A 27,760-nucleotide genomic window follows, 5' to 3' on the forward strand; every position below is an offset into this window, starting at 1 on the left:
GCTCTGCAGTGCAGCAGGTGCACTCTGCAAGGGTATCCAGCACGGCATGAACCTCCGCAGCTGCTTTACTGCTATGTTGTGGTGAGAGGATTAAAGGAGGGGAATGCTCCCTGTGAAACTGTTTGTCTGCATCTCTTTTTTTTTTTTTTTTTTTTTTTTTTTTAACCCCTCTCTGTGGGAAGCCCAACTGCTGCATGTCCCGGTGAGACCTTCCAGCCAAGGGTGCCCACCAGGCTGGGGGTGTCCCCAGCACAGGGGTAGTCATGCTGTCCCCAGGCTCTGCTTGTTCTCAGCAGAACAGGGCTGCTGCACCTGCCTCCCAAGCTGTAGCAGCTCCCAAGCCTGGGCAGCCATCTCCCGCTCCTTGAGCAGCTGAAAAGTTCTGCCTGTACTCCTGCCACTGCCTGCCTGCCTACCTGTGCTGTGCTGAGCCCCTTCCCACAGTGTCCAGCCCCAGAGGCTCTGAACAGCAGAGCCTGGCTCCCACTGCAGTTGGACATGGTAACTCCCATCAAGAGTGTTCTGGGGCTGGGGATTAACTCTCCCTGCTTACTGCTAATGCTCCGGCTGTGCTGCCCTGCCACGGCTGACCTCCACTGCCCTTCCCCTCCGGCAATGCTTGGCTGCTTGTTGAAGACAGCGTGCCCTACTCTCCCTGTGCCCCTGGCAGGACTCCCTCCCAGCAGACAGACACATCCACACCTCTGCAAGAACATCTTTTACTCCAAACGCAAGGCAACGTTGGCGCTGAGAGCTGTGGTGGAGCAGGCGCTGGCTCCCCCCTGCCTTGCTCCAGCACAGCACTGGGACCCAGACCACAGCTCTACCCCAGGCAGGAGCAACCCTCCTGGGGTGCAGAGCTGTGGGGATGCAGCAGCAGCACCCAGGAGAGGTCTCACAGCATCCTCATCTGCTGCTCCTGGGGGTGGCAGCAGCCAGTGAGGGCCCCGTGTTTAGCAGCAGGTCACACATCTGCAGTCCTGGGGCACAGACCAAGCCTCAGGCAGCAGCATCCAGGGCACAGAACACTCCAAATCCAACACACCTCCGGCATGGAGCAGCAGCTCTCCCTCACGTGCAGCAATGCCCTCTGCAACAGCTCCCCGGGGGAGCAGGGACGAGCACAGCTGCTTTTTCCCCTGGCTCAGCCGTATCGCTGCTGTGGGGTGGGACAGGCTCAGATCTGCGTGGTGTCCTGTCCCGCCGGCGCTGGCTGCAGCCCCTCCAGCTGGTGGAGGACATCATTTATACTTGGTCGCTCCTGGGGGTTCACAGTCATCATGGAGGAGAGCAGGCGCTGCAAGCCAGGCGAGTACCTGGAGGGAAGATGGTGAGGAGAAGTCCATGTGGTGCAAAGCACAGGGGGCTGTCTGGGAGCAGGGTCACCCTCCCCAGCCCCTCACCTGCTTGTGGGGGGCATGGTGATGGGGTTCTGCACTGCCAGAGCCACGCTGTCGCCTTTCTGGAAGATGGCATCATAGGGGCCTTCCCCAAACATCATGCAGTACAGCACACAGCCTAAGGACTGGAGCACAGCAGGGTCAGGGCAGTCCCACGGTGGTGGGATGGGGGCCAGGGGGCTGGATCCTTACCCAGATATCTGTGCGTTCATCTATGATGCACTGGCTCGGCACCATGAAGAGCTCAGGGGCACGGTAGGAGATGGTGCAGCGCTGGGCAGCCCAGTCCTACAGGGAGGAAGGTGAGGGTGGGGATGAACAGCCTGGGGCAGGGACAGACTGGTGGGGTGATGTCCCAGGCCACCCACCTGCACGGCCATGGCCTCCCGAGAGCTGTTGACTTCGATGCGAGCTCGGTTCATGGAGCCCAGGTCCATCAGTACAGGCTGGTCATGCTCATCCAGTAGCACGTTCGTGGGCTTGAGGTCCCTGCGGGGATGGACATCACCGAGCGCCCACTCGGCCCCTTGCCAACCCCTCCAAGCCGGGGCTGCCACCCCTCCCACCTGTGTGCATAGCCCTTGCTGTGGATGGCTTGCAGCCCACGGCAGATGCCATGGAGGATGAGGAGGATCCGCTGCTCTGGCATGAAAGTCCCTTTCTCTCGCAGTGCTTCCACCTCGCTCCACAGGGTCCCCCCCTGGCAAATGCAAGCCAGCAGTTACTGCCACTCCTGGTGGCAAGGGGGTGGGGGCAGCCAGGGGAGTCCCCCTCACCTTCACATAGGGCAGGAGGAGCCAGGCTTCATGCTTGGCACCCTTCTCCACCATGCAGTGGGCCACCAGGCGCAGGATGTTGGGGTGGTCGAAGAGGCCATGCATCTCTACCTCGTGCAGGGCAGCCTGACGGTCCTCCTTGTCGTGGCACAGGATACGCTTCAGGGCATAGAAGCGCCCGTCCCGCAGCCCCTCCACCAGGTCCACATAGCTGAAGCCCCTGTGAGGAGCCAAGTGCAGTGTGCGCTGGATGTCGCACTGGGCTAGGGCCTTGTGCTCAACCTCAACTGCAAGCACCCAGGTGAGGGGGACAGAGGGTGCCTGCACCCCTCTCCATGGGAATCCCCCAGGCATGCACATTCCCCTGCCACGCACCCAAAGCATCCCCCCTATGCATGAACAATCCTACTGGCCTAACCACCCCCAATCCCATGGGTCTAAGCACCCAATCCAGGGCATGACTGACGTCTGCCACCCAGCATGAGAATCCTCCATCACGCACAAGCACATCCTACGCTCAGGCATCTTCCCACACCATGCCCAAGCACCGCCTCACACCTGAGCATCCCCTGAAAATCGTGCCTGAAAATCCCCTATATATGAGCATCCCCCCGAGCCTGCACACTCCCTGTATCAGAGCATCACCCCCATACCTGAGTATCACCTCCACCCCCAAACATCCCTCATGCCTGAGCATCACCCCCTTGCACAAGCACCCCCCGTGCCCGAGCATCACCTCCAAGCCCCAAGCATTCCCCCCATGCCTGAGCGTCCCCCCATGCCCAAGAGCCCCCATGCCCAAGCCCCCCCGTGCCCGAGCATCACCTCCAGGCCCGAGCACCCCTTACGCCCGAGCACCCCCGTGCCCGAGGACACCCCCCCGAGCCCCCCCGCGCCCCAGCCCCCTGCGGACCCCTCTGCCAGCCGGTGGAGCAGCAGGTACCGCGCGCCCCCCAGGCTGACGGTGCCGCGGGAGCAGACGCACAGCGCCTGCCCCATCGCCCGCTCGCGTCATCGCCCGCCGCCGCGCGTCACCCATTGCGTCACCCGCCGCGTCACCCGCCGGGCGGGGCGCTGCGGCGTTCCCGAGCCCCGGTGCCGCCGCGGTGGGGATCTCACGCTCCGTCCCGCGGAGCTGACGGGCCGCGGGCGGAGCGGAGCGGAGCGGAGCGCAGCGCCGAGTCGAGCCCCAGGCGCGCCCCCGCACCGTGACCGGGTGGAACGCGGTGACCCCGGCGCCGCGGCACCTCCCGGCTGCGGGCGGTGGCGGCGGCAGCCCGCAGCCTCGGCACTCCCCGGAGCTGGCCTCGGTGAGCCAAGCCCCTCGCCCGGGCGACCAGGCCGGCGGTGCGGGGGACAGAGGTGGTGAGGCCACCCCAGCAGGGCTCGTCCCCGAGGGGATCACCACCTCGCCCTGCCCTGTGGCAGCCCCCCGACACCCCTGACACCAGCTCTGTCACCAGCCTTTGGCCCTCGGTCCAGGGACATTTTCCTTTCCTTCAGACAGCAGCAGCAGCAGCACCCCGGCCGGAGCTATACCCGAGGTCTCCATCACCACCTCTCCTGATGAAGCGAGTGGGCAGAGCTCCCTCGAAGGCATTTTGTCTGGTGGTGACACTTTCATGAGTCATCTTGTCCCTCTACGTGTGTCACCCACCACCCCGGGGGGCACGGGGGTGTGCCTGCCGGCTGGAGCTGGCTCTGGTGGTGGGGGGCACTGCCTGCACCCTGCTGGGGGGGCTTTGAGGGGAATGAAGTGTGGCTGGCCCAGGTGTGAGGGGCTGAGCCACCCACCCCTCATCCCTCGTTCCTTCCCCTCCAGCTGTTCCAGCTGCCTGCACTTAGGACCTGGAGGAAGCACCCGGCGCTGGCCAAGAAGGATCATGTGATGGTGGTGTCCACGTCTCCCTTTGTCCCCTATCCTGGGCTTGCTGAGCTCCCAGCGAGGATGGGACTGCCAGCTCTTGCCCTGCTGCTGGCATCGGGGCTGCTGCACACGCAGGTTAGCAAACACGGGTGGAAAGCTTGGGAGAAGCGCGTGGGGCTGAGCTGCAAAGGATCCGGTGGGACAGCTCTGGGATCTGCCTTGCTTTCCTCCCCCGTATCCCTGCTCTTTCTGCTATGGCTTCCTTCTGCTGCAGCTCATGTCCCACCCCAAGTCCCACTTGCACTCCCACCTCCTTGCCTGCCTTCCCAGCACCTGTCCCCAGCAGCACCTGTCCCCCAAAATGCCACCAGATCAGCTGCAGGGTGTTTGATTAGCAAGGCGAGGGGGGGGGATCAGGCAGTGCAAATGGCTGCCCTGCTTGTCCCTTCTGCTCTCCTGGGACAGCGTGGTTCCTGCCTTGGCCCTGCATCCAGGATGGGGATGGGGAGGGTCCCCCCCAGGAACCAGCCTCCGTCAGTCCCTGTCCCATGAAGGAGTGTGGAGGAGGGGGCAGCTGAGCTTGGGGAGGGTCTGCAGCCCCCCAGCACTGCCCCTTTCCCGCAGGCCTCCTCTCCGGCACGCTCCTTCCAGCTGGATTATGAGGAGAACTGCTTTCGCAAGGATGGTGCCCCTTTCCGCTACATCTCAGGCAGCATCCACTATGCCCGTGTCCCACGCCCTGCCTGGAGGGACCGGCTCCTCAAGATGTACATGAGTGGGCTTAGCGCTGTGCAGGTGTAAGTGATGGGGGCAGCCCTGACGGCACACAGCCCACAGCCATCCAGCCCCTCAGGGTCTCTGGGGTCCCTGGGGTAGGGACAGGGGCAAGGGTGTTGTCTAAGCACAGGGAACGAGGACCAGCCCTTGCACTGGCAGCGCCTGTATGAGCCTGCGCTTGTCCCAGTCCAGCCCCAGTTGCCATCCTCAGCTCAGGCTGGAGGCTAGTTCCCAGGGGCAGAGAGACCAGCCTGTGGGATGTTTCCCCATTGTGCTGGGGTGCCCTTAGCCTCTGCGTACTGATCTTCCCTCTTGTCCCAGCTATGTCCCCTGGAACTACCATGAGCCACTGCCAGGGGTTTATGACTTTGCTGGGGACCGGGATGTGGAAGCCTTCCTCGACTTGACAGCTGAGCTGGGGCTTCTGGTGATCCTGCGGCCAGGGCCCTACATCTGTGCAGAGTGGGAGATGGTAAGCCCCAGCATGGCACAGAGGGGTGATGGGTGGTCTGGGAAGGGCACAGCAGGGTTGGTCCTTTCAGCTGGCACAGTGGCCCCGGTGCCATGCCAGCCATGCCCAGGCTGCCACCCTGCGGAGCATGTGCCGCTCCAGTGCCGAGCATTAGCGTTGTGCTGGCCCGGTTTTGGCTGTTTGTCAGCCTGGGCTGCTGAGTGGTTTCTCTGCCTCCCTCTCTGCTGTGCATGTTTTTCCAGGGTGGCCTGCCTGCCTGGCTGCTGTGGAAACCAGACATTGTCCTGCGCTCCTCTGACCCTGGTAAACTTTGGCACAGGGCTCCGGCTGCCATGTCCTTACAGCCTGGTGCCAGTGCCAGCATGCTGGTCTCTCCACACACCTGCCAGCCCTGTGTGCATGGTCTCTCCCATCCTCTATCTTTTGGGAGCCCCATAGTTCATCCTCCACCTCCACTTCCCCATCGTGCTCAGCCCTGCCCCGTCTGCTCCATCCTCCCCCTGGCCGGGTTGGCTGGGGGTGGGCTAGGGTGGATGCTGCAGCCAGGCTGAGTTGCCCTCTGTCCCCGCAGACTACCTGGCAGCCGTGGACTCCTGGCTCCATGTCCTGCTACCCAAGATCAAGCCACGCCTGTACCAGCATGGAGGGAACATCATCAGTGTGCAGGTAGGATGCTGTGGGCCCCCACCCCCTGCCCTGCTCTGGGTCATCTTTGGATGTACCCCAAAAAGCCACCTCTACCCCTTACACCATGACCACATTCTGGCACAGCTCTTAAATAAATCCATCTTGACCTCTGGACTTGGGTTTAAATCCAAAGGCTGGGACTCTGGGGCACCTGCCACTACCCCAGTTGTAGTTTGAGGGACACTGGCAGAGCTGGGGGTTGTGGTGGGGCTGGAAGGTCATTCTCGGGACCCAGATGGGGTCTGTCACAACATCTGATGATGTTGGAAGGGGAGAGCTGGATGCTCATCCCAGTGGGCGGTGGGACCTGGCTGCAGCCCTGCCATGTACACACTGGGTGCCAGCCCCTGCCCTGCTCACAGGTGGAGAATGAATATGGGAGCTACTATGCCTGTGACTATGGGTACCTGCGGCACCTGCTGGGCTCCTTTCGCGCACTGCTGGGGAGTGAGGTGCTGCTCTTCACCACCGACAGCATACAGGCCGAGGAGCTGCGCTGTGGCACGCTGCAGGGGCTCTATGCCACCATCGACTTTGGGCCAGGTACCCTTCTGGGGGAGAAGGAGAGGGGCCGGGGGTCCCAGCTCCACCCTGCTCCAACCTCCCTCCCTCCACCTCTGCAGACTCCAATGTGACAGAGGCGTTTGGTGCCCAGCGCCGGGTGGAGCCGAGGGGGCCCCTGGTGAGTTTGGTGTGGGCACCGTGCTGTGGGGGGAATTACCTGCGATGGCTTTGGGGAGGCAGAGGAGCCAGGAGGGTGATGCAGAGAGGGGTGCTGGGGCCAGGCTGTGGGTGAGCAGGGGCGATGTGGCTGAGAGAGGGGTGCCAGAAGCCCCAGCTCCAGGCAGGCAGCCGTCCCTTTCTCCCCCAGGTGAACTCCGAGTACTACACGGGCTGGCTGGACTACTGGGGAGAGGCGCATGCCAGCACCAGCTCGGCTAGTGTGGCCCGGGGGCTGGAGGACATGTTGCAGCTGGGAGCCAATGTCAACATGCAAGTAGTCAGCTGGCAGGGGGGCACATCCCTGGGGGGGATGCCTGGAGTGGGCATCACGGCTCACCTTTGTTCTGCAGGGCTTGGGCAGGGCTGGGACTGTGGCTGCAGCAGGGAGGGAGCGGTGCCTGGAGAGCACCCACAGGGTCCGTGGAGGTGGTGACAGAGCTCTTTGGGGTGTCCTGCAGGTACATGTTCCATGGGGGAACGAACTTTGTCTACTGGAGTGGTGAGTAGGGCCCTAGTGCCCTGCAATGGGAAGGGGAGGCACACTGCAGGGCTGGGGGGTCTTTTCTTGGCCATTCCCAAGGAGCCTATTTGAGGCTTCTGTTCTGTCCCGTGGGGCAGGCTGGCACATACCAAGGGCCCCTGAACCCAAGCTTGTTCCCCCATGGGGAGTCCTTTTATCCGCAGGCAGTGGCTCCCTGTTCTGGGTCATGCCCCTCCATTGCATTGCAGCCAGCCTGGGCCTGGGTTCCGTGTCCTGGGCTCTGCCAGGGCCCCCTTCTCCAGCTCCTGTTGCATTCCCGGGTAGGTGCTGACTTCAAGGACCAGTACAAACCAGTGACCACCAGCTACGACTATGATGCCCCCCTCTCAGAGGCGGGAGACCCCACCGAGAAGCTGTTTGCCATCCGCACAGTCATCAGCAAGGTGCTGAACCTAGCAGGAGGAGGGGGACAGTACTGGGCACCACTGCCTTTGCCAGGCAAGAGCGGGACACAGAGGGACCTGGCAGGGCAGGGGACATCTCCCTGCTTGCCCTGGGGGGCAGCTGACAGTTTGCTGTTCAGTTCCAGTCCCTGCCAGTTGGTCCGATGCCACCTGCCACCCTGAAGTACGCCTACGGCTGGGTGGCTCTGCGGAAGGTGAGTTCCCCGAGGGCTGTGCTGCCCCTGCCTGGCACTGCTGGGCTGCCCAGCACCCATCCCTCTCCTTGCAGTATGCCGACCTCCTGGATCTCTTGGATGTGCTGTGCCCCTCCGGGCCCATTCAGAGCCAGTTCCCCCTCACCTTTGAGGCTATAAAGCAGGTGAGGAGCTGGGTGCAGTGGGGGACACTGGGGGAGATGCTCCTGAGCTTGTCTGCCGTGCCCTGGCCCCAGGGTAGAAAAGCAGAGCTTGTCTCCAGCCCAGTTTCCCTTTCTGTGCCACTCTGCTGTGTCCTGCAGGCCCATGGCTTCGTGCTGTACCGCACACAGCTGCCCTGGGACGTCCTGGACCCAGCTGTGCTGGGCACTCCTCCGCACCACGTCTGCGACCGTGGCTATGTGATGCTGCAGAAGGTGGGGCTGTGGGAGCACACCTGCCCCCAGCCCAGGACTCATGGGGGCTGGGGTCCCTGCTGGCAGCAGGGCTGTGCTATGCCAGGGGCTTGGGGACAGCCAGGGTGCTGAGAGCCACGCTCAGCCCTTGTGGGGTAGCCCTCTGGCCCAAATTTGCCCCCTTTGGGGACGAAGGGCATCCGTGGGCCAGCTCTGGGGGAACCGGTGGCAGGACGCTATGCTGGCAGGCTGCCGGCAGTGTTTGCAATGGTGGGATCTGGGCATGGGGCTGCAAGTGCTGACCCTGTCCCTGCAGGAGTACCGGGGGACGCTGGAGCGGGATGGGCAGACAACACTGTGTGTGACAGGCAGAGCTGGGGAAACCCTGGATGTGCTCCTGGAGAACATGGGCAGGATCAGCTTCGGGGCCAACGTCAGTGACTTCAAGGTGAGGGGAGAGGTTCCCTGGGGCTCCAGAAGGGATGGCCCGGCTGCCTGCGTGGCCAAACACACCTCTCCTGCCACTCGTGACAGATCCCAGCCACAGCAGGGCCATTCCCACACCATCCCCTGGCAAACCTGCCCAGACCAGGATAAGGCCGTGAGGCTGGCACCCCTCTCTCCCACTTGTGCTGCCACAGCAGCCTGGGCTGTGCAGCCCCTCGGAGGGGATCCCATGCCACTGTCACTGGCTGTGAAGGCGACGTGCCTTGGGGAAGGCCAGGCAGCCTGCTTCTCCTGGCAGACCCTGCTGACTCATTTTCCCTCCTGCTCTACGGCAGGGCTTCCTGGGGAACCTCTCCTTGGACTCCAGCCCTCTCAGCAACTGGCTGATCTATCCCCTGGCCATAGACACTGCCGTCCAGCAGGGCTGGCCACACACTGCTCCACCACAATCAAGCAGTGGGGGCAGAGCAGGGCCAGCCTTCTATACTGGGACCTTTGAGACCCCTGGCATCGCCTGGGACACCTTCGTGAAGTTCCCAGGTTGGAGCAAGGTAAGGTGGTGTGTAGCTGGGAGAGGGGGTGAGAGTGGAGAGGGGCACAGCTGTCCTATCTCCATCTTCCAGGGCCAGCTGTGGATAAATGGCTTCAACCTGGGCCGGTACTGGCCCCGCCGTGGGCCACAGCAGACCCTCTTCGTGCCCGGCTCGGTGCTGCACGTTGGCCGCCCCAACAACATCACAGTGCTGGAGCTGGAAGGGGCACCCTCCACCCCTCTCCTGCTCTTCCTTGACCGACCCCTTTTCAACAGGACCCTCAGCCACGGCACTGCAGCCACAGAATAAACACGGGGCTGCCAGGTACAGGCAGCACTTCTCACCAGGGTTGCAGAGATGACAGGGGGCTGGTGAAACACAGGGGTGAGGAGAGGGGCTGCAGGCCCTAGGAAAGGGACACACATCCTGGTATGGACATCCAAAGCTCCTGCCCTCCTCTGGGGCCAGGCGGGGTCTGTGCTACAGAGAAAGTGGCCCAGGACTGAGCTTGTTTTGCATGTTAATCCCACGCTTGTCCCAAATAGTTCCAGTGCTCATGCTGACTCCCCCCATTCCTAGGGGGTCAAGGCACCTCTTTATTGACAATGCAGGCAGAGGAGGTAGTTGCTAACATGATATGGCTGAGGTGCTGATGATATCCAGGAAAGAAGAGGAAGAAGCACAGCCTAGAGGGTGCCCACAGGCGTGGCTGCAGGTGGCTCAGGGCTGCAGGGTCCAGACGTGTCCCACCACCATGGGCAGCAGTGTAGAAGGTAGCCATGAGAAGAGCTGGCAACAGGACCCATGGCTGTAGCCAGGCCATTAAACAGTCTTGGCACCTCACACTAGCACATGGGGACCTCCAAGTTGTCATGTTCCGAGTCACCACCCAGAGTAACATTCATGTCCAGAGCTTTGCCAGGGTTGCCCTGGAATGTGACGTGGCCAGCTCAGTCCCTCTGACCAGTGCTGCTCCACAGGCTCTCCCGCACTGCACAGCCAGTCCTCAGCTGTTTCTCCACCACACCAGTCCTTGGCAGGTGGCAGCAGTCCCCAGCCTTACGTGTGGCTGGCCCGGGCTCGGCGGTGGGTTTGCAGGCAAGCCGTGGAGCAGAAGGAGAAGTCGAGATAATGGAAAGGAATCCGGCCCAGCAGGGATTCTCCACATTGCCAGCAGCGGCTGCAGGAAAGAAAGAACAGAGGTGGCCCTGAGCAAAGGGGACAGCTGCAGGAGGGTTAGAGGAGAGGGCTGTGACATAAGCTACCAGCAGCATGAGGGACCTGGGGCTCCTCTGGTCCTACAGGGCTGATGTGCTCACCCAGGAGCTGGGCCAGGACATGTTCCCTGGAGATGATGCTGTGTGAGAGTGTGGTGTGAGGCACTTAGAGGGAAGCTGAACATGGGGGAAATTGGCCCCATATGGGTTTGTAAAGCCCCTGCCCAGATCAGCACAGGAGTGCCTGGCTGCCCACAAGCCTGTGGGGTGGCACAGGGAAGGGATACGGGGTCAAGGACAGGGGCACAGGAGTGGCTGGGAGGTTGGCTTGCTGTAGATCTGGCTGCAAGTGGACCAAGTTGTCCTTTGCAAAATATTCAGGGGGGCAGGGCAAGAGAGGGACAAAGCTTTTACACAAGCACTACTGGGAATCGAGTGGACAGAAATAGCTTTAGGCTGAAAATGAGAAATGGAGCAAGAAGGGCAGGGAACAGCTGTGCTGACATGGGAGAGTTTGTCTGCAGAGCCATGCTGCCAGGCTGTTACCTGATGTTGGCAAGAGTTGTGCTGGTGTCCTGCAGCTGCGCAGCCAGTCTCCGCTCGGCAGCCAGTGCCCTCTGGGGAGCAGAGAGACAGCTCAGCCCCCCCAGCCCCTGGGAGCTGCTGTGGCCAGAGCCCACCATGTTGGCACTGCCCCACCTGGATCCCCTCCCCCATAGATGGCCTCACCTTCTCTCTGTCGGACAGGGCTGCAAACCGCTGCTTCTCTCCCTGTTCCTGCTCCCAGCGCTGCCGCTCCTCCCGCTGTGCCTGCTCCCGCTGCTTGCGCTGGGCTTTCTGTGCCCGCTTCTTCTCCAGCTTCTTGGCCTCCATCTCCTGTGTCAGGGGCCCTGGCACCTGGGGGCAGAGGGCAGTCAGCATCTCCCGCTAAGCCAGAGGCAATGGCACAAATGGGCAAGGAATGCGTTGCTCTGGAGTCCCCCAGCCTCCAGAAGGTGAGGGCAGAGGGCAGGCACCTACCTTGGCACGACTGTAGTCATACTTGTCTGGATGGTCCACCATGAACTTGCGGAAGGTGTTGCGGGTCAGTTTGTCAGCAGACACACAGTAAGGGGTCCTCTCTTGCCCATCTCTACAAGACGAGGAAGATCAGCTCACCCTGCCATCTTACTACCTGTGTCCCACTGGGCTGTGAGATGCTCAATGGCTACTGCAGGCCAGGGGATCGCAGCCTAGGAGGGGAAAGTTCTTTGTCTCTACACCAGAATCCCCCAAATCCTCCCCTTCTTGCATTTCAAATGCCCTGCAAAGGGTGGTCTCATCCCTACCCTCGGAAATGCCTACTAATAAACCTGGGAGCACTTTGGGACAGTGCCTGCCTGCTGCTGTGCCAGACCAGGCAGGCAGAGAGAATGGCTCTTAGACCCCTTGTAACAAATCCAGATATCCCAGCTGGTAGAGACCAATCCCAGCTGTCCCAGGACAAGGCTGGCACCAGTCTTCCATGGCTGAGAGGAACGAGTTGCTAGGCTCCCACAGTGGGGCTGTGCTCATCAACTGTTGGGTGCCCTGTGGCCATACCTGAGGGCAGGGTCTGCCCCTGCTGCCAGCAGCAGGCACACAGCCTCAGCCTTCCCTGCCCGTGCTGCCACATGAAGCAGGGTGCAGCCGCGCTCATCCACGGGCTGGTTGAGCAGTGCACGAGGCATATCCAGGGGCTGTGCACCCTCCCCATCCTTGCTGTTGCCTGGCAGGTCCCTGCTCTCTGGCACACCCAGGAGGTGCTGCAGGGTCCCCACATCCCCCGTTTTGCAGGCGGTGAACAGGGCATCGCGGAGCTGGGTCTGAGGGTCTCCTATAAGGGAAGGACAGGAGGGGAGTCTGATGGCCCCTGGGGCAGAGCTGTGCTCTGGTCTGACTAGGAAGCACACATGGCACAGTTAAAGCATCATCCTGCTAGCTGGATTTGTGCACTGCAGGATCTCTAGCACCTTCAGTCTGTGACAGTGTGCCACGGCATTGCTGGGTACTGTTAGCAGCAGCTGAGCCCTCTCCTAAGAGAAGACCCACTCCAATCCCCTCCAACACACCTGGCTCAGCCAGGTGGTGTCTGCTCCTCCCAGTTCAGAGCTACTGCTCAGAACACATGGCTCACTTAAAGGCACGTGGCTCCACTACAGTCATCCCACACCCAGCTCCTCTGGGCACCTGCGTGGCAGCATGCCCTTCACCCCACTGCAAAGCCACCAGCAAATGGGGCAGGCATCCACCCAGCCCAGCTCCAGACCCCACTTACCTCCATTGCTCCAGGGAAGAAGCTCAGCCCCAGCTTCCCCCTGCAGCTCTGTCACCAGCTCCAGGCTGGGCTGTCCGCACTGGGTACCACGGCATGCTGTCTCTTTGGCACAAGGCCCTGCACAAGGGAGCACATGGTGTGGAAGAGGGCCAGGGCCAGCATGCACTCCAGCCATGGCAGTCCCTTTCCCCATGCCTTCCTACACTCCTCCAGCCAGTTCTTCCCCCTCACCTTTCTTCATCTTCTTGTCCCTCTTCTTCCTCCTTTGGCGGTTTCGCTTGGGCATCACTTCGAACTCCCGGAGGTCCAAGGTCCCCAGTGTCACTTCCACCATTTCCAGTTCCCCTGCAGGGCTTTCCTCCTCCTCTTCTTCTGTGGCTGAGGGAGGTGATAAGACAGGGCCTGAAGCCCCACACGCAGCACAAATCAGTCGGGGTTCTTGGCCAAGCACACCCTGCCCTTCTGCCCAGCACAAGGCCACACTCTGCAGATCCCCACTGTGGCACCAGGCTCTGTCACAGGGCTGTAAATCTGGTCCTGCACCATAACATCAGACCCCCCTGCTTGCTGAGTCACACCTCCCTCCATCGCTCAACTCACCTCTTTTGTCCTCCTGCAGGGGATCCATCTCTGCTTTCCGCTGCTTCTTTTGCCAGCCCTTCCGGGGGAACCCAGTGATATCCTCCAGTGGAGTGTCCTTCCCTGGACAGCAAGGTTGTTCCTGTCATTGCCTGGGGACAGGAAGCACCCCGTGTCGCCAGGGATTGAGAGTTGAAGAGCTAGCACTTCCACCACATAGAGCAGCATCCCCTAATGCACAAGGGACCACCCTGCCCCACCTGCTCTGACCCACAGGCACCAGGGCTGGTCTGACTCACCATACACCTGCAAGCTGGCCAGTGCAGCATGGACTCGCAGCACCTCTCGCAGGGTGGCCCTGCGGGTGCTGAAGGGGATGTGGCATATGCGAGGGTCACCCCGGGTGAGGGGTGGGTTCCTGCCACTGAAAAGCAGCGCACGGTTGTGACGAGGGGCCCGGAGGAAGATGCGTTGAGCTTCATTCAGGTGCTGTGCCCAGGCTGCCAGCAGGTCCTGAATGTTCTGGGGAGAAAGGGGAGGCACTATGGGGTCCTGAGCACACTGCGTAGACACAGGTAGCTCTGGAGCAGGGAAGTCCCAGGACAGAACAGTCTTGATTGGGCCCTGACGCCCTTCCTGAGCTCACATCCCACCCACGGCCTCCGGCAGTGGTGTGGTACCAGCTCACGGAGCCAGCCATGACCGTGTCCCCCTGCCAAGAGCCCAGTGCTGTGGTGCATCCTCACCTTGAGCAGTGCAGCCTCATTGTAACGCCGCAGGGAGGCTCCGGCTGACCTGGGTGCTGACCCTGGGGTCTGGGCATCACGTAGGCCCTGGGCTGTGCCCTGCCGGGCTCGCACTGTGTAGCGGTGGAAAGTCTTGTGCTCCTGTACCTGGGGACTGTGGAGAGAAGCAAGCATGAGCAACCAGACACCATGCATGGGGAGGGGGTGAGCTGATGCTCCTGGGGCGCTGGAGGGCTTGTGGCTCCTTTGGGGCTCTAAAAATTAATACTTCTCTTGCAGTGCAACTGGCTCAGCCAGCTCTCAAGCAAAGACTAGGAGCTATGGGTGCCCAGGGTGTGGTAAGCACTGCAGTGGAAGAGTAGGGAGGGGATGGCCATCCAGTGCCTGGCCCACTTGACTGTGCTCACAGGGGCAACCTCAGATCTGTCACCCTGTACTCACCCCCGGAACACAGCTCCTGCAAAATGCCCGCCGCCCATCATCAGCACAACCCAGCATGTGCTTGCACTGAGGCTCTGCAGCGATGCTGTCAGGTCCACTGGCTCCTTGCTGCCACCCTGATACACAGACACCCTTGCTAGCACCCGTGGGATCACCACATTACATCTTGCTACCCCCCAGGACATAGACTAGCACCTCTGCTGACATCAGAAGCAGGTTTCTGGGAGTACCCCAGAGCCAAAAACCAGGCCACCAACAAGCCTGGGGCTCTGACCTGACACCCAGAGACCACCCTTCCCATCATGGGATGTGGAGCAATGTCAGACAGATGTCTACACCCCAGTGCCATCCACCTTCTCTTGGATCCCTCTCCCAACAAGCTGATTGTGACTTGCCTTCCCAGTGCTGAGCACGCAGCGGTAGGTGGAGATAAGCTGGCCCTTCGCATTGCGAAGCAGCACCTTCTGGGAGCGGGGGATCTGGGGAGTCCCAGGGCTGTCACTGGCAGAGGGCAGCAACTCTGACTCGCTGCTTGTATCGGAGCTCTCCGAATCAGACCCTGAAATGCTGGAAACATCACCTGCAAGGGAAAGAAAATGAAGCAGTGGAGCAGGGCAAAATTTAACCAACAGCCTCCCCAAAACTTTGCAGGTGACTCCAAGCACTAGCCCACGACCCCAGGAATGTCCTGTCCAATAACCTACATATCACAAGGGGGCTGTGGGCTGGGGAGATAGAGGTTTGGGGCTCTGGACTCCCAGGTATGTCTAAGCAGGGGCTCAGGAAGAAAATTCCCTTCTCCCCACAACAAGTCAGTAGGGCTCAGGAGCAGTGCTGGACCCCCAGAAGACTCCATAGGAGCAGAATAAAGGGACACTGAACTGGCAGAGGTAGCCAGGGGCTTCATCACTGCACAGAACAGCCCCAGCAAGGCTGCTGCCAGCTCCTGGGCTCAGCTGGGGGAAGCCCCATTCCTCACCTGCATGAGACTTCTCTTCAAACACTTCTACTGGCAGTGTCTGGCGCCCCAGGAGTCGCTGCTTCAGGTTGAAGCGGTGCCAGTCAAGACGGTAGTGTTCTGTCTGTGGAAGAAAGAGGTATCAGCTGGCAGGGTCTTGGTGGTTCATGGAAATTCCCCCCACCAAAGGGCCTGAGGTGACAGAACCCGAGAGCTAAACCGATACTGGGACCCTGCAGTGATCCCGGCTGGAAGACCATGGTACATTAGGGAGTTAGCCACATAACAGTTAATCTAAACAGACACAGGCCTGTGCTGCACATACCATTTACCTTCAGTAAATAACATTTTAAGTGATAATATGCACGATTCGAGTACCAGATCCCAACAGGATGTGGGCAGCGGAGCTCCAGGAAGCAGCCAGTGCTGGGCTGCACTGTGTTGGTGTTGAGCCTCCACAGCAGGACCCTGCCAGCCATACCAGGCCTGCTCTCACCTCCTGCTGGGGCCTCAGACTGGCTCACCTGCTCCTCCCGGCTGCCGAACACCTGCCCGCAGGTCGAGCAGCACATCCGCTCTGGCACCTCAGGGACCCCGTGGGCCTTCTCCTCGCTGCTGGTGGTTGCAGGTTTCTCTGGAAGAAGGGTGGGTTGTGCACTGCCAGCTCCCCAGGCTGCACCATCTCCTGGGTCTCATCTCAGCCACCCAAAGAGCCCTGTGGCTGCAGAAGCAGCGTGGGGGGGCACCAAGGAAAGCCCACGTACCCACCCACCAGGCAGCTCCCATGGCGGAGCTCCAGGGCGGCTGCCCGAGCTGTGCTGGGGACAGAGGACAGAGCTCCTTCTGCATGACCTAGGGCTGGCAGACACGACCTGGGCCAAACACCCGCCGCCCCCAGCCCCACGCACCGTGGCCCCGTGGAGCCCCACGCACCGTGGCTCGCTGGAGCCGCCCCGGCGGCCCGTGCATCCGCTGCAGCTGCGGTGACGAGGGTCAGCCCCCGAAGGAGGCCGGGGTCCTGGGCGGCCTCGAACACGGACCTGACCTCCGGGGCCGCCATCGCTCCTGCTGCCAGTGGAAGGGCCTGAGCGACGGGCCCGGGCCCGGGCCCGGCCCCGCGGGCGGCGGGAAACACCCGCGGGTGACCGGACAGGCCCCTGCCCCATCTCGAGGTCCCTCTCCCCGCCCGTCCCGGATCCCACCGCAGGCCCCGCCCCACGGGCCCACCCCCCTCCCTCCACCCACCCGAGCGCACCCTGCGGCCGGGACCCTCCCGCCGCCGTTGTCCCCGGGGTCCTCGCCCCCCGCCGTTAAGTCTCCCAGGCCGTTACCCCCGCGACCTCCCCCGCCGCCGAAGCCGCCCGCCCCCCATTACCCGCTGCCCCCCGCCGGTGACAGGGGCCGCGCCCCGCCACTCACGTGCGGCCGCGGCTGCCCCGGCCCGGAAGCGCCGCTCAGCTGCGGCGCGTCACAGCCGCCTGGCTACGGAGCGCCGCTAGGCTCCGCGCGGCCTCCCGCCCCCCGCCTTCCCATTGGCAGCCCCCGTCCCGCCCCGCGGCTTCCATTGGGCCTCGTGGCCGCCAGTCGCGTGGCGGGCGGGGCGGTGGCCGAGCGGGCCGGGCCGGGCCGGGGCCGGTGGCGGCGGCGCGGGGCCCCGCCATGGCCCACTTCGAGACGCAGTACCAGCGTCTGGAGAGCTCCTCCACCGAGTCCCCCCCCGGCGGCGGCGACCTGCTTGTCCACGTCCCCGAGGGCGCCAAGTGTGAGTGGCAGCACCGGCACCGAGGGCTGGGGCCTGGCCACCGCCGGCGGCGGGGGGCGGCGGCCTGCGCCTGAGGGGAGCTGGGGGCGGAGTGGGGAAGCGTGAGGCGGCCGAGGCGGTGGGAACCGGCGGTGTCCGGGCTGGCCCCGGTGGCTGGGGATGGGGGAGCATCCAGGGACCGATGGGGGAGCCCGGACGGGGGCTGTGGGGCCCGGCGGGGGTTTCGGGGGCCCGGGACGGGGGAGGAGGTGGGGCTGTGCCCGTCGCGGCACAAGGCTGGGCGTCCCGGCGGGCCCCTCACCCTGCGCGTCTTCTGTCTCCAGCTCCGTGGCATCACATCGAGAACCTGGACCTCTTCTTCTCTCGCATATCCTTTGGCCGGGCAGGGTTCAGGCGGGACGCGCCCCGCCGCTCCCGGGCTCTCAGTGCTGGTGGAGACACTGGGTTTGGGGTAACTCGGAGCTGGGGCAGCGTCTGTCCCTTCCTGCGTCCCGTAGGGCACACACAGCTCCAGAGGGGCTGGGGGATGGCAGACCCCCCCTGCCTGTGGGGTGCTGTCACCTGACACTGAGGGGACAGAGAGCTTCTTTTAGAGATCCTCGGCAGAGTGATGATGGTACCAAGTTCTCATTACAATTAAAGCTTTATTTTCTTAACAGGATTCAATTATTAGCATAGCATAGGATTTATAATCGGAGTAGGTCTCTGTAAGCAGAATCAGTGTAGTACAATTCTATTAGTAGCATAGTACAGAACTCTATAGCACTACTTAGCTTATGGTTTGTAATCACCTGGACTCTTTGCAGATTAGTTTATATCTTAATACATACTTTTCTGTATCAGTGTAGTAATCATAATCTAGACCCAAAAATCATATATATGCATATATTAATAATACAAGTCACTCAATCCTTGGAGGAATCAGATGACAGTGGGGGCATCCCTGGCTACTGGTGGGTCCTGGGTCTCACTGTCCAGCAGCAGTTCCAGTCCAAGTTCCCACTTAGGACTTATAACTCCTTGATTTTGTGGACAGCGCTCTGGGTGCTGTGACACTTCCCTGTTCTCTGACAGGGTCATCACCGCCATCAGGTTGGCCGGGTACTGGCACAAAAGGGAGTAATCAGCCTGGCACCTAGGAATCTTGAGGCCAGTAGAGGGGAAAAGAAGAAATCTGTTTGGTTTGTCTACTTGGTTCACGGAAGCTTCAGGGCCTGATAATGAAAGTGATCTGCTCGGTCACAGAGAATGGCTGCTTGCCATTTAAAACGGTGTTAGTTATGCTAACCACATTACCAAGGGTTGGAAGTAGGGTGTGCCGGTCACAGGTGCGAGGGGTACTAAATGCGTTTTTGCCTGTCTCTGTGTTATTCTGCCCTGCCCTGCCCACCCTTGTGCAGCCTGAGGGCAGGCTGAGTTTCTGCTCTGTGTTGGGACAGACCCTTCTCTGGGTGTCGAATGAAGTAAGAAAGGAGCTTGGATGGAGTCAAGTCTTCCTATCCCAGCTGTGCTTTACCTGGGCAGAGTGTGTTTTCCTGCAGCAGAGAACCAGCTTGCTGATGACTAGGGGTAGGAGGGTTTTCCTTTGGTGGTGGAGAGGGGCTTGGCTGGGGAGCTGTGGGATGCCAGTGGGACAGAATCCTCTCCATCCTTCATCAGAGAGAAGGAGTCTCCAGGCTGTTCTCCTTGACTGTAGCTTTCACGTCTATAACCTGCATCAGAAGAATGGCTTCACTTGCATGCTCATTGGAGAGATCTTTGAGCTCATGTAAGTGCAGTTTCCCATTTTTGTGGCTGTGACAGCTGCTGAGGAACAGTCACAGGAGTTTGCTGAGTTCCTGCAGCACAGTGGGCAGGAGGGCTGCCTTTATAGTTGTCCAGTTTCCCCATCATTGGGGTTTTCCATGCGCTGAACCTGCATTCCATTTTGAAGAACTGGTGCCCATGAGCTTTCCTGCCACCATGGCTGACTGTGGGAATGTGTCTCCATGACGTGTGACCCTGGCTGCTTCACGTTTTGAGGGGCAGAAGAGTGATTCCCTCACGCCTGCTCCCTTTTTTCACAGGCAGTTCATCTTTGTGGTGGCATTCACCACCTTTCTTATCAGCTGCGTTGATTATGATATCCTGTTTGCCAACAAAGCGGTAAATCACAGCCAGCATCCCAGTGAGCCCATTAAGGTGACTCTGCCAGATGCCTTCCTGCCTCCAAATGTCTGTAGTGCAAGGTAGGGGCAGTGGAGGGCATGTTAGCCACCACTCTTGTTTTTTCAGGTAATCAGGGTGCCTGCCTGGGCCTGTCTCCCACTGCTTTCCTCTTCTTGCTTGCAGAATCCAAGCAAACAGCTTCCTCATCTGCATCCTGGTGATAGCTGGGGTTTTCTGGATCCACCGACTTGTCAAATTTATCTACAACATATGCTGCTATTGGGAGATTCACTCTTTCTACATCAATGCCCTCAAAATCCCTATGGTAAGTAGCTTGGCCAAGGGTCACATGCAGGGCCACTAAGGGACGTGGGAGGCGTTTGCTGGGTGGTTAGACACAGCTTGGCTTCATTCCTATCCAGAGCCAGCTTCTCTGGGAGACCTGTACTGAGCGCTCTTCCCTCTGCTCCATAACCACACAGGTCTCCTTTCAGCCTCTGCTCCAGCAGCCAACTTATTCCGTATTAACCCTTCTCTGCCCAGTGTGCTTTTCTGCTTGCTGGCACATGTCTCTGCCATCTGCCACCCAATATGTTTGTTCTTTGCTGACGGCCTTTTCTGTGATGCCTTTCAACAGAGAAGGCATAAGCTAGGATATCCTCATAACCTCCCTGGGTTGTGGACAAAGTCATCTTTCTTGTTTACTGGGGGGAAGCTGAGGCATGGAGTTGGTGAAGATCACACTGGAGATTGGGGTGTCAAAGGTGGGGTTTGACATATATCCTAGTCCAGAGTCCTTGCTCTGATGCACATCAGAAGATGTGTCTGCATTCTTTGAGGGGAGACTGCGTCTTGAGAAGAGTAGAGTGAGCCAAGAGGCTTGATTTGTCCCCGGTTTTTCCATAGGTTTCCTCTGGGATACTGCTTAAGTCCCTTCCTCTGTTCCTTTCTCCCTGCTGACTCCAAATGGCAGCTCTGGGAGACCCATGGGAGCCTGGAGCTATGTTTATGCCTCCAAGGTAGCTGGTGTGTGAGTGGCTGGGAAACAGCCATCTGCACTAATCTAGGAATAAAGGGCACCAGGGCAAGGTATGGGGTTTGCTTGCCATAGGCTGAAGCAGTGCAGGGAGGTGCCTCACGTCTTCCTGGTGTTGCACGTGCTTCATCAGCACCCTGAGGTGTGTTCTGGGACCTGGCGTGTGAGTGGGCTCAGCTCAGCCTCTGTCCCTGGGCACATTCTGTCCTTAACCTTGCTGCTTGCCCCCTTCCAGTCCACTCTGCCATACTACACCTGGCAGGAGGTGCAGGCTCGCATCGTGCAGATCCAGAAGGAGCATCAGATCTGCATCCACAAGAAGGAGCTGACAGAGCTGGACATCTACCACCGCATCCTTCGCTTCAAGAACTACATGGTGGCCATGGTGAACAAATCACTGCTACCCATCCGCTTCCGCCTGCCCCTGCTGGGAGACACTGTCTTCTACACGCGTGGGCTCAAGTACAACTTTGAGCTCATCTTCTTTTGGGGGCCTGGCTCCCTCTTTGAGAATGAGTGGAGCCTGAAGGCCGAGTACAAGCGGGCCGGGAACCGCCTGGAGCTGGCTGAGAAGCTCAGCACTCGCATTCTCTGGATTGGCATTGCTAACTTCCTCCTCTGCCCCCTCATCCTCATCTGGCAGATCCTCTACGCCTTCTTCAGCTATACGGAGATCTTGAAGCGGGAGCCCGGCAGCCTGGGTGCCCGCTGCTGGTCTCTCTACGGCCGCTGTTACCTCCGTCACTTCAACGAGCTGGACCATGAACTGCACTCACGCCTCAGCAAAGGATACAAGCCAGCTTCCAAGTATATGAACTGCTTTATCTCCCCGCTGCTCACCATCGTGGCCAAGAATGTTGCCTTCTTTGCTGGCTCCATCCTGGCTGTGCTGATTGCTCTCACCATCTATGATGAGGATGTGCTGGCGGTTGAGCATGTCCTGACCACAGTCACCCTCCTCGGGGTGGGCATCACGGTGTGCAGGTGAGGTGGGTCTCTGCTGCCCCTGTGCTCCTGGCAGCGCTGTGAGGAGCAGTGGGGCTGACAACCATCCATGTAAACATGCTCTTTAGTTGCAAGTAGATATGAATCTGCCTGAATGAAAGGCACAGCTGGGAAGGGTCAGGGGCTGGCAGGAGAAGGGAATTGTGGTGATCTTGGGTGCAGTGGTTGTGTGATATGAGGGGCGTTACTGGAGCTGTACAGCAACACCCCAGGGCTGGGCTGGCAGGAAGGTTTGTCTTGGGCGTGAAGGCTGCAGGCAGAGTTGTGATATGGGCCTGTCACCCTGCCCTCCCAGGATGAGATCTCCCAGGAACTGAGGTGTGATGTTGTGATGTTTCCCCGTCCTGTGCTACAGGTCTTTCATCCCTGACCAGCACCTGGTGTTCTGCCCAGAGCAGCTGCTGCGAGTCATCCTGGCACACATCCACTACATGCCTGACCACTGGCAGGGCAATGCCCACCGCTATGAAACCAGGGACGAGTTTGCCCAGCTCTTCCAGTACAAAGCGGTGAGCTTGGCTTGCATGGGGCTAGAATGGGGACTCGCCCCCATCTCTGCAGGAAGGAGAAGCTGCCAGAGAGCTGAGCAGCTGTTGGGCTGGCAGAGGAACAAGGCAGTCTCAGAAGATGGAGGGCTGGAGCTGGGGGCTGGCTTTGAGACTGCAGGTTTTTTGACATCCTCAAGCTTGTACTGAGCCCATCATCTCTGTGCTCAGGTCTTTATCCTGGAGGAGCTCCTCAGTCCCATCATTACCCCCTTGATCCTCATCGTCTGCCTGCGGCCCAAGTCCTTGGACATTGTTGACTTCTTCCGCAACTTCACTGTGGAGGTGGTGGGCGTGGGCGACACCTGCTCCTTTGCCCAGATGGATGTGCGCCAGCATGGCCACCCGGCGGTAGGTCCTGAGGGTGGTAGGAATGCAGCCTGGGTTTCCCACCAGCATGTCTGGTCCTTTAGAACCATGAGAGGCCATAACTCCCCAATCCTGGCACAGCTCACAGCCCAGCCCAGCCACCTGCCTCTTTGATGGGTGTCTGGGGCTCCTGACACAGTTCAGCAGCTCCAGAAAGCTCTTGTGGCCCAGTTGTGATTATTAACCTGATGTTTTGTGAACCAGGCTTTGTCATTTCTTTATTTGATGTCATTGACTGTTTTCACAACCAAGAGTCTCATGTCCTCAGGAGAGAGGAATGGGGATATCTGGATGTTTGGAAAGCATGACTACTGAGAACCGACTTAAAGAAGCTGGGCTGCTTGTGCACAGGAGAGGGGCAGCCTCAGGGAGATGGGAAGCATTTTCCATTATGTAAAATCTAGTGTGGAGGGAAAGGGTATCCATCTATTTCCTGTGCCTAGGAGTTTAGGTTACTTGTCAGGGAAGACTCCCTAGTGACAGAGTGATGAACTAGAGAGGGGGTGGTCTCACTGTGGCAGGAAGCTGTTAAGAACAGTCATTTGTTGGCTGTACTTGCACCCGCTGCAAGCTGGAGAGTGCAAGAAGAGATTTTCAGCTCTGTATTTTGTGACTAGCACCCATCTCTCCGGTTTCCTTGCAGTGATGCACTGGGGTGGAGGTGGAAGACGCTGTGCTTGCTGCTTCTCCCCCAGGCTGTGAGGGCTGGATTAGTATGGGGCTTTTGGTGTAGCACCTGCTATGCGTGGAGCTGTGACCCAGCTTATGCTGGGTGTTGCGTGCTTTGCCCAGACTGATTGCAAGATTCCTGGGCCTGGCAGGGTTGTAAAGCAGATCCTGTCTCTCATTACCTGTCTATGCTCCACAGTGGATGTCAGCAGGAAAGACGGAGGCCTCCATTTACCAGCAGGCTGAGGATGGCAAGACGGAACTGTCCCTCATGCACTTTGCCATCACCAACCCCAAATGGCAGCCACCCCGCGAGAGCACGGCCTTCATCGGCTTCCTGAAGGAGCGGGTGCACCGGGACAGCAGCGTGGCACTGGCTCAGCAAGCTGTGCTCCCTGAAAATGCCCTCTTCAGCTCCATCCAGTCCCTACAGTCGGAGTCGGAGGTGCCCAGATTGGGGGGGATGCAGGGTGTTCTTGGGTGCTGAAAACCTGCTGATCAGGACCTCTGGGCAATTTTGCCCTTGCCTGGGCTGTATCTGGGGATGCAAATGTGATAGATCAGCACTAGTTGGGATGCTTCTGGGTTTCTAGAGAAGACAGCAGGCTGCCCTGGGGCTCTGTGAGGTGGGAGAGGGGCTGAGAGAGCTTAGGTGCCTCAGCTCTACGTCGCTGGCGGGAATCAGGCCTCCGGGTCTGCACAGGACAGTGATTCTCTCCCTTTCAACTCTGCAGCCTCACAGCCTGATTGCCAATGTGATAGTGGGCTCCTCGGTACTGGGCTTTCACATGGGCCGGGATGGACAGGCCTCCCGCCATCTCTCCGAGGTGGCCTCTGCCCTGCGTTCCTTCTCACCACTGCAGTCTGCCCAGCAGCCTCCCAGCGGCTTCCAGACAGCGGGAAGGGATGGAGAGGGAGCCCAGCCTCGCAGTGCCAGTGCCATGACAGCCTCCGGGTAAGCTGCAGGCTGGAAAGGGGCAGCTGAACACCTTGCAGATTCCTTCAACCTTGCCCAACTGCCATCCTGTTGTCCTAGGTGCACAGTGGCATTTGTCTCTGCAGCCTGGGACAGCAAGGGGCATATTCACCAGCAGAGTTGGGCCCAGGTGCTCAGGCTGGTCCCAAATGACAGTGTGGGGTTCTGGTGTTCTTCTGTAGGTACCACAGTGGTGAGAAACCCCTGGTAGGGAAGAGGCAGTGTCGTGGCAGGGCTGGACACTCTGCATCTGGAGAGATGCTACAGAGGGCCTGTTCCTACCCAGGCCGCAAGCAGATCTGTGCAGGCCTGACATTAGAGCAGAGAGGGGCTGGGCAGTGTGGGAGGCAGCTGGGCAGCAAACACCGCTTGTATGTCCCATGGCAGTGCTGATGCGAGGACCGTGAGCTCCGGGAGCAGCGCCTGGGAGGGTCAGCTGCAGAGCATGATCCTGTCGGAGTACGCTTCCACCGAGATGAGTCTCCACGCACTCTACATGCATGAGGTGAGCAATCTGGAGCTGGGCCAGCCAGAGGGGTGTAGAGCGAGGCAGGCAGGACCGGGGTGCCCTGTCTGGAGTGACTGGACACCAGTGTGAGTGAGAGCTGAGACCAGTGTCTGTGCCATGCTGGGGAGAGGGTGTGTTTGCGTGTCTGGGCTCTCCCACACAGCTGACTCACTCATGTTTTGGCCTGCAGTTGCACAAGCAGCACGCCCAGCTGGAGCCTGAGCGGCACACTTGGCACCGGCGAGAGAGTGATGAGAGCGGGGAGAGTGCCCACGAGGAGCTGGATGCTCAACGAGGTGCCCCTGTCCCCATCCCTCGCTCTGCCAGCTACCCCTTCTCCTCACCACGGCAGCCTGCCGAGGAGACGGCCACGCTGCAGACTGGCTTCCAGCGGCGATACGGTGGGATCACAGGTACCGGAACCAGGGCAGAGGTCTGAGCTCCAGGTCAGAGTCCGATAACCGATGCCCTTTATGGACTGGCCCAAGCAGCCTGCCAGCTTCTGGACACTGACAGTCCCCAAGGTAAGTCATCTTCCTTCTCACCTGTCTTGCAGACCCGGGCACAGTACACAGAGCTCCATCACACTTCTCCCGCCTCCCTCTGGGAGGCTGGGCTGAGGATGGGCAGTCGGCCAGACACCCAGAGCCTGTGCCAGAGGAGAGCTCAGAGGACGAGCTTCCACCACAGATCCACAAGGTAAGGGCGAAGGCTGTGGCTAAAAGGGGCAAGGTGTACTCTGGATGTCAGACTGGGGTGCTGGCAGCTGGTCCTGGTAGCTGCCACGTTCCCTCTCTGTCTTGCAGGTATAGCCTTGTAGACTGGGGATCTCATGGGAGCTGCAGGCTGGGAGCCTCCTCGGCAGCAGGATGTGGCGTCAGCCTGATTCTTCTCCCATCCTGAGTGGACAGGATAGTCCTGGGCTCCATTTTGTTGCCATCAATTGCCGAAGAGACAAAACAGCCAAACTGGCAGATTTGTGGTGGCACATTGTGTCCAGCCGTGTGTCAAGTCAACGCCACTCTGACTTTTGTGGGGTGAATGCGTGTGTGAGTACCTACATGTGTCTGTGTTCACGTCTGTGTTGTCCATGTCAGAGGATCACTGCAGAGTCTGTGAAAGCTGACGTGACAGGACTAGCGGTGGGAAGCTGTGGACTGGCTTGGAGGTGGCGGCAGCAGCTGCTGTCGGAAGGGATGTGAGATGGCGCCAGCTCCAGATGTCCGCCCAGGGCTGCAACCTGCCTCCAAAACGAAGGCAGGAGCTGTTGAGGGGGCTCTAGCTCAGCTTGTAGCACCACACCTGCCCTGCCTGTAGCCCTGAGGAGGTACTCGGGACCGTGTTCGCCCTCCTGGGGAGGACCAGTGTTGTGCCCCTCAGCCCGGAGCCGGACAGCAGTGGGGCAGTCATCCACCCCTCTGCCCCAGCACCCTGCAGAGGGATGGGCCCCGGTGCTGCTATTGTGAGTAAGGGTGGGATCTAGAGCTGGTGGGGACAGCTCTGGCTGGGATCCGGGGATGCTTGCAGCTCTTCCCTGACTCTCATGACATCTGGCCCGGCCCCTGTGCACAAGAAAGGGTCAGTGGGGTGAAAGTCCTGGGTCCCTGACATCCCTCCCAGCTGGCAGCCTCCAGGATGTGCCTCTGGGCTAGGGCAGCGGCATTCTCCCCCCTGCATGGCGCCCATGGGATGTGGGCTGCTAGTAGGCCCTCCTGCAGTGCCAAAGAGACCCCAGAGCGTGGTAGCCTGGTGTCTCCCAGGAGTGCTCGCAGCCCCCTTGGAGCCCACCCTGAAGGTCTTGTGCCCTGTGTATTGGTTCCCTTCCTGCAGGCATGATAAAGGCCTTTCCCCCATGCCCAGGCTGTGGTGCATTGGGTCTGTCCTGCTGATGCAGCCATTTCTGTGGTATTGAGCCTTTCCTCTTCCCCAAGCAAAGGCTTCAGTGTCTCACATCTCCATTGGAGGCTTCCAGCTCCTCCTTCTCTCCTGGAAGGACCCTTTTGCTTGCTGCCAGCTTGTGCTAGCGGGGCAGGGAGGGTACCCTGAACCCAGAAGGGAGAGGCAAACCCAAGCGTGGCCTTGGGGTGGTGAGGGGGGGATCAGGATCGCAGCTGGGCAGCATGGCCTCAGACAAGACCTTTCCACCATTGTTCTGGTTTCGCTCTCTTCCAGCGGCAGCTTGCGAGGATCTGCGCCCCAGCTAACCCCGTGCTGGGCTTTGCTTTCCCCTCCCTCCCTGCCCTTGCCTCTAGCTTGCTTTTGCCGTGCCCTTGGGGAGCACCGCCACCCCTTCTCTGTCGTCGCTGGAGTCCAGGGCTGCCTCTCTTTCCCTGCCAGGATTATTGCCCGCTGCCCTTTGAGACACCTGCTCCCAGGGTACATGCACCCGGGCAGCCAGGGCATGAGCAGGGCTTAGGTGCTCACACAGGGGCAGGCTCTTTGGGGGTGGCCAGGCTCCCTGCTGCAACGGAGAAGGGACCAGAGCTGTGACTGTTCTGGGGTCTATAAGAAACCGCAGTGTGCTAAAGCAGAGCTCAGCATGGGGATCAGCTCCTCACTGCTGGGGTCAGGACTGAGCCAGGCAGGGGGGCCGTGGACCTGGGTGCTGCTGGGGTCCTCCCGTGGAGGAGTGGCTGCAACAGCCCCCACGGCAGCTCCAGCTTGGGGCTGCTATGGCGTGGTGAAAGGAAACTGGAAAATCTCCTGGGAACCCAAGCTCTCCGGTGGCTTCCCCTGCCATCCAGGCTGCCGCCCTGCACAGAGGTGAGCCTCGCCAGGGCGGTGGGATGGGACGCTGCGCCTGGGCTTCCCGGCGGAGTTGCTGCTGCTCCGAAAACGGAACAGCCGAAGGCTGGCAGCGGCCTGGGGCACTGCGAGAAGTCTGGGCCTTTCCCTGGGCTGGCAGGAGGGAGAGGCTGGGCAGGAGCTGCCCGGAGTCCTTGCCGCATGTTGTGCTTGTGTCGTCGGTGTCCCATGTGCATGGCGAGCCACTCTTCCTCATCTCCCGGGGCATGTGGGCACAGGGGTCCCTGGGGAGCGCAGTGTCGCGCCCCCCGTGCCCTCACTGTACAGCTGTATAGCCATCTAATAAAGATGGGGTGTATCATCCCTGCCCGTGTCCGAGTGTCCCTTCGCCCTGCCCGGAGCCGGCCGTGGCGCGGGGAACCGAGGTAGCCGGAGGAGCTGGTGGCTGCGGTGGCGGCAGGAGGCTGCCGGGTGCCCGCCCGCTGCTCCTGCCCAGCTGGGCGCTGCCGGGAGCCCGTTCCCGGCCGGCCGGGGCCGCGGGGGG

At 60.4% G+C, this 27,760-nt stretch overlaps 4 protein-coding genes across 9 annotated transcripts; 2 read left to right on the forward strand and 2 right to left on the reverse strand.

Moving 5' to 3' along the window:
• Window positions 1–705: 705 nt before the first annotated feature.
• Window positions 706–3,225, reverse strand: STK16 (serine/threonine kinase 16). The gene is made up of 7 exons (XM_056347987.1): window positions 3,090–3,225; window positions 2,177–2,396; window positions 1,967–2,100; window positions 1,769–1,889; window positions 1,593–1,688; window positions 1,404–1,525; window positions 706–1,316 (listed from the first exon to the last, which is right to left on the reverse strand). Exons 1-7 carry the CDS (start codon window positions 3,173–3,175, stop codon window positions 1,178–1,180), a joined length of 918 nt encoding a protein of 305 aa, XP_056203962.1. The 5' UTR covers window positions 3,176–3,225; the 3' UTR covers window positions 706–1,177.
• Window positions 3,226–3,228: 3 nt separating this feature from the next.
• Window positions 3,229–9,559, forward strand: GLB1L (galactosidase beta 1 like). 5 transcript variants are annotated; one of them, XM_056347975.1, is made up of 17 exons: window positions 3,229–3,486; window positions 3,680–4,178; window positions 4,668–4,840; window positions 5,142–5,292; window positions 5,535–5,595; window positions 5,864–5,958; window positions 6,324–6,522; window positions 6,603–6,661; window positions 6,851–6,972; window positions 7,053–7,201; window positions 7,508–7,626; window positions 7,767–7,841; window positions 7,916–8,005; window positions 8,144–8,257; window positions 8,553–8,684; window positions 9,019–9,234; window positions 9,307–9,559. In XM_056347975.1, exons 2-17 carry the CDS (start codon window positions 4,065–4,067, stop codon window positions 9,523–9,525), a joined length of 2,088 nt encoding a protein of 695 aa, XP_056203950.1. In that variant the 5' UTR covers window positions 3,229–3,486; window positions 3,680–4,064; the 3' UTR covers window positions 9,526–9,559. The 5 variants fall into 5 exon arrangements, with proteins under 5 accessions (XP_056203950.1, XP_056203952.1, XP_056203951.1 ...); XM_056347977.1 differs by having other exon boundaries at window positions 7,161–7,201; XM_056347976.1 differs by having other exon boundaries at window positions 6,342–6,522.
• Window positions 9,560–9,756: 197 nt separating this feature from the next.
• ANKZF1 (ankyrin repeat and zinc finger peptidyl tRNA hydrolase 1) lies at window positions 9,757–16,627 on the reverse strand. Its single transcript, XM_056347989.1, has 15 exons — window positions 16,387–16,627; window positions 15,978–16,087; window positions 15,475–15,577; window positions 14,891–15,075; window positions 14,496–14,611; window positions 14,055–14,208; window positions 13,608–13,830; window positions 13,330–13,431; window positions 12,961–13,131; window positions 12,730–12,846; window positions 12,015–12,288; window positions 11,454–11,565; window positions 11,163–11,330; window positions 10,980–11,050; window positions 9,757–10,396 (listed from the first exon to the last, which is right to left on the reverse strand). Exons 1-15 carry the CDS (start codon window positions 16,511–16,513, stop codon window positions 10,276–10,278), a joined length of 2,154 nt encoding a protein of 717 aa, XP_056203964.1. The 5' UTR covers window positions 16,514–16,627; the 3' UTR covers window positions 9,757–10,275.
• A 408-nt stretch (window positions 16,628–17,035) lies between these two features.
• Window positions 17,036–27,579, forward strand: ATG9A (autophagy related 9A). Of its 2 annotated transcripts, XM_056347974.1 has the most exons (14): window positions 17,036–17,215; window positions 17,539–17,581; window positions 18,918–18,983; window positions 19,282–19,443; window positions 19,547–19,688; window positions 20,635–21,383; window positions 21,760–21,913; window positions 22,121–22,300; window positions 23,187–23,432; window positions 23,722–23,942; window positions 24,351–24,468; window positions 24,662–24,884; window positions 25,028–25,170; window positions 25,278–27,579. In XM_056347974.1, the coding sequence occupies exons 1-14, from the start codon at window positions 17,113–17,115 to the stop codon at window positions 25,281–25,283; spliced, it is 2,556 nt and encodes an 851-aa protein (XP_056203949.1). In that variant the 5' UTR covers window positions 17,036–17,112; the 3' UTR covers window positions 25,284–27,579. The 2 variants fall into 2 exon arrangements, with proteins under 2 accessions (XP_056203949.1, XP_056203948.1); XM_056347973.1 differs by lacking the exons at window positions 17,036–17,215; window positions 17,539–17,581 and having other exon boundaries at window positions 17,609–18,983.
• The last annotated feature ends 181 nt before the right edge of the window (window positions 27,580–27,760 follow it).

This window comes from Falco biarmicus, chromosome 8 (genome assembly GCF_023638135.1).
Source record: "Falco biarmicus isolate bFalBia1 chromosome 8, bFalBia1.pri, whole genome shotgun sequence".
NCBI classification, from domain to species: Eukaryota; Metazoa; Chordata; class Aves; order Falconiformes; family Falconidae; genus Falco; species Falco biarmicus.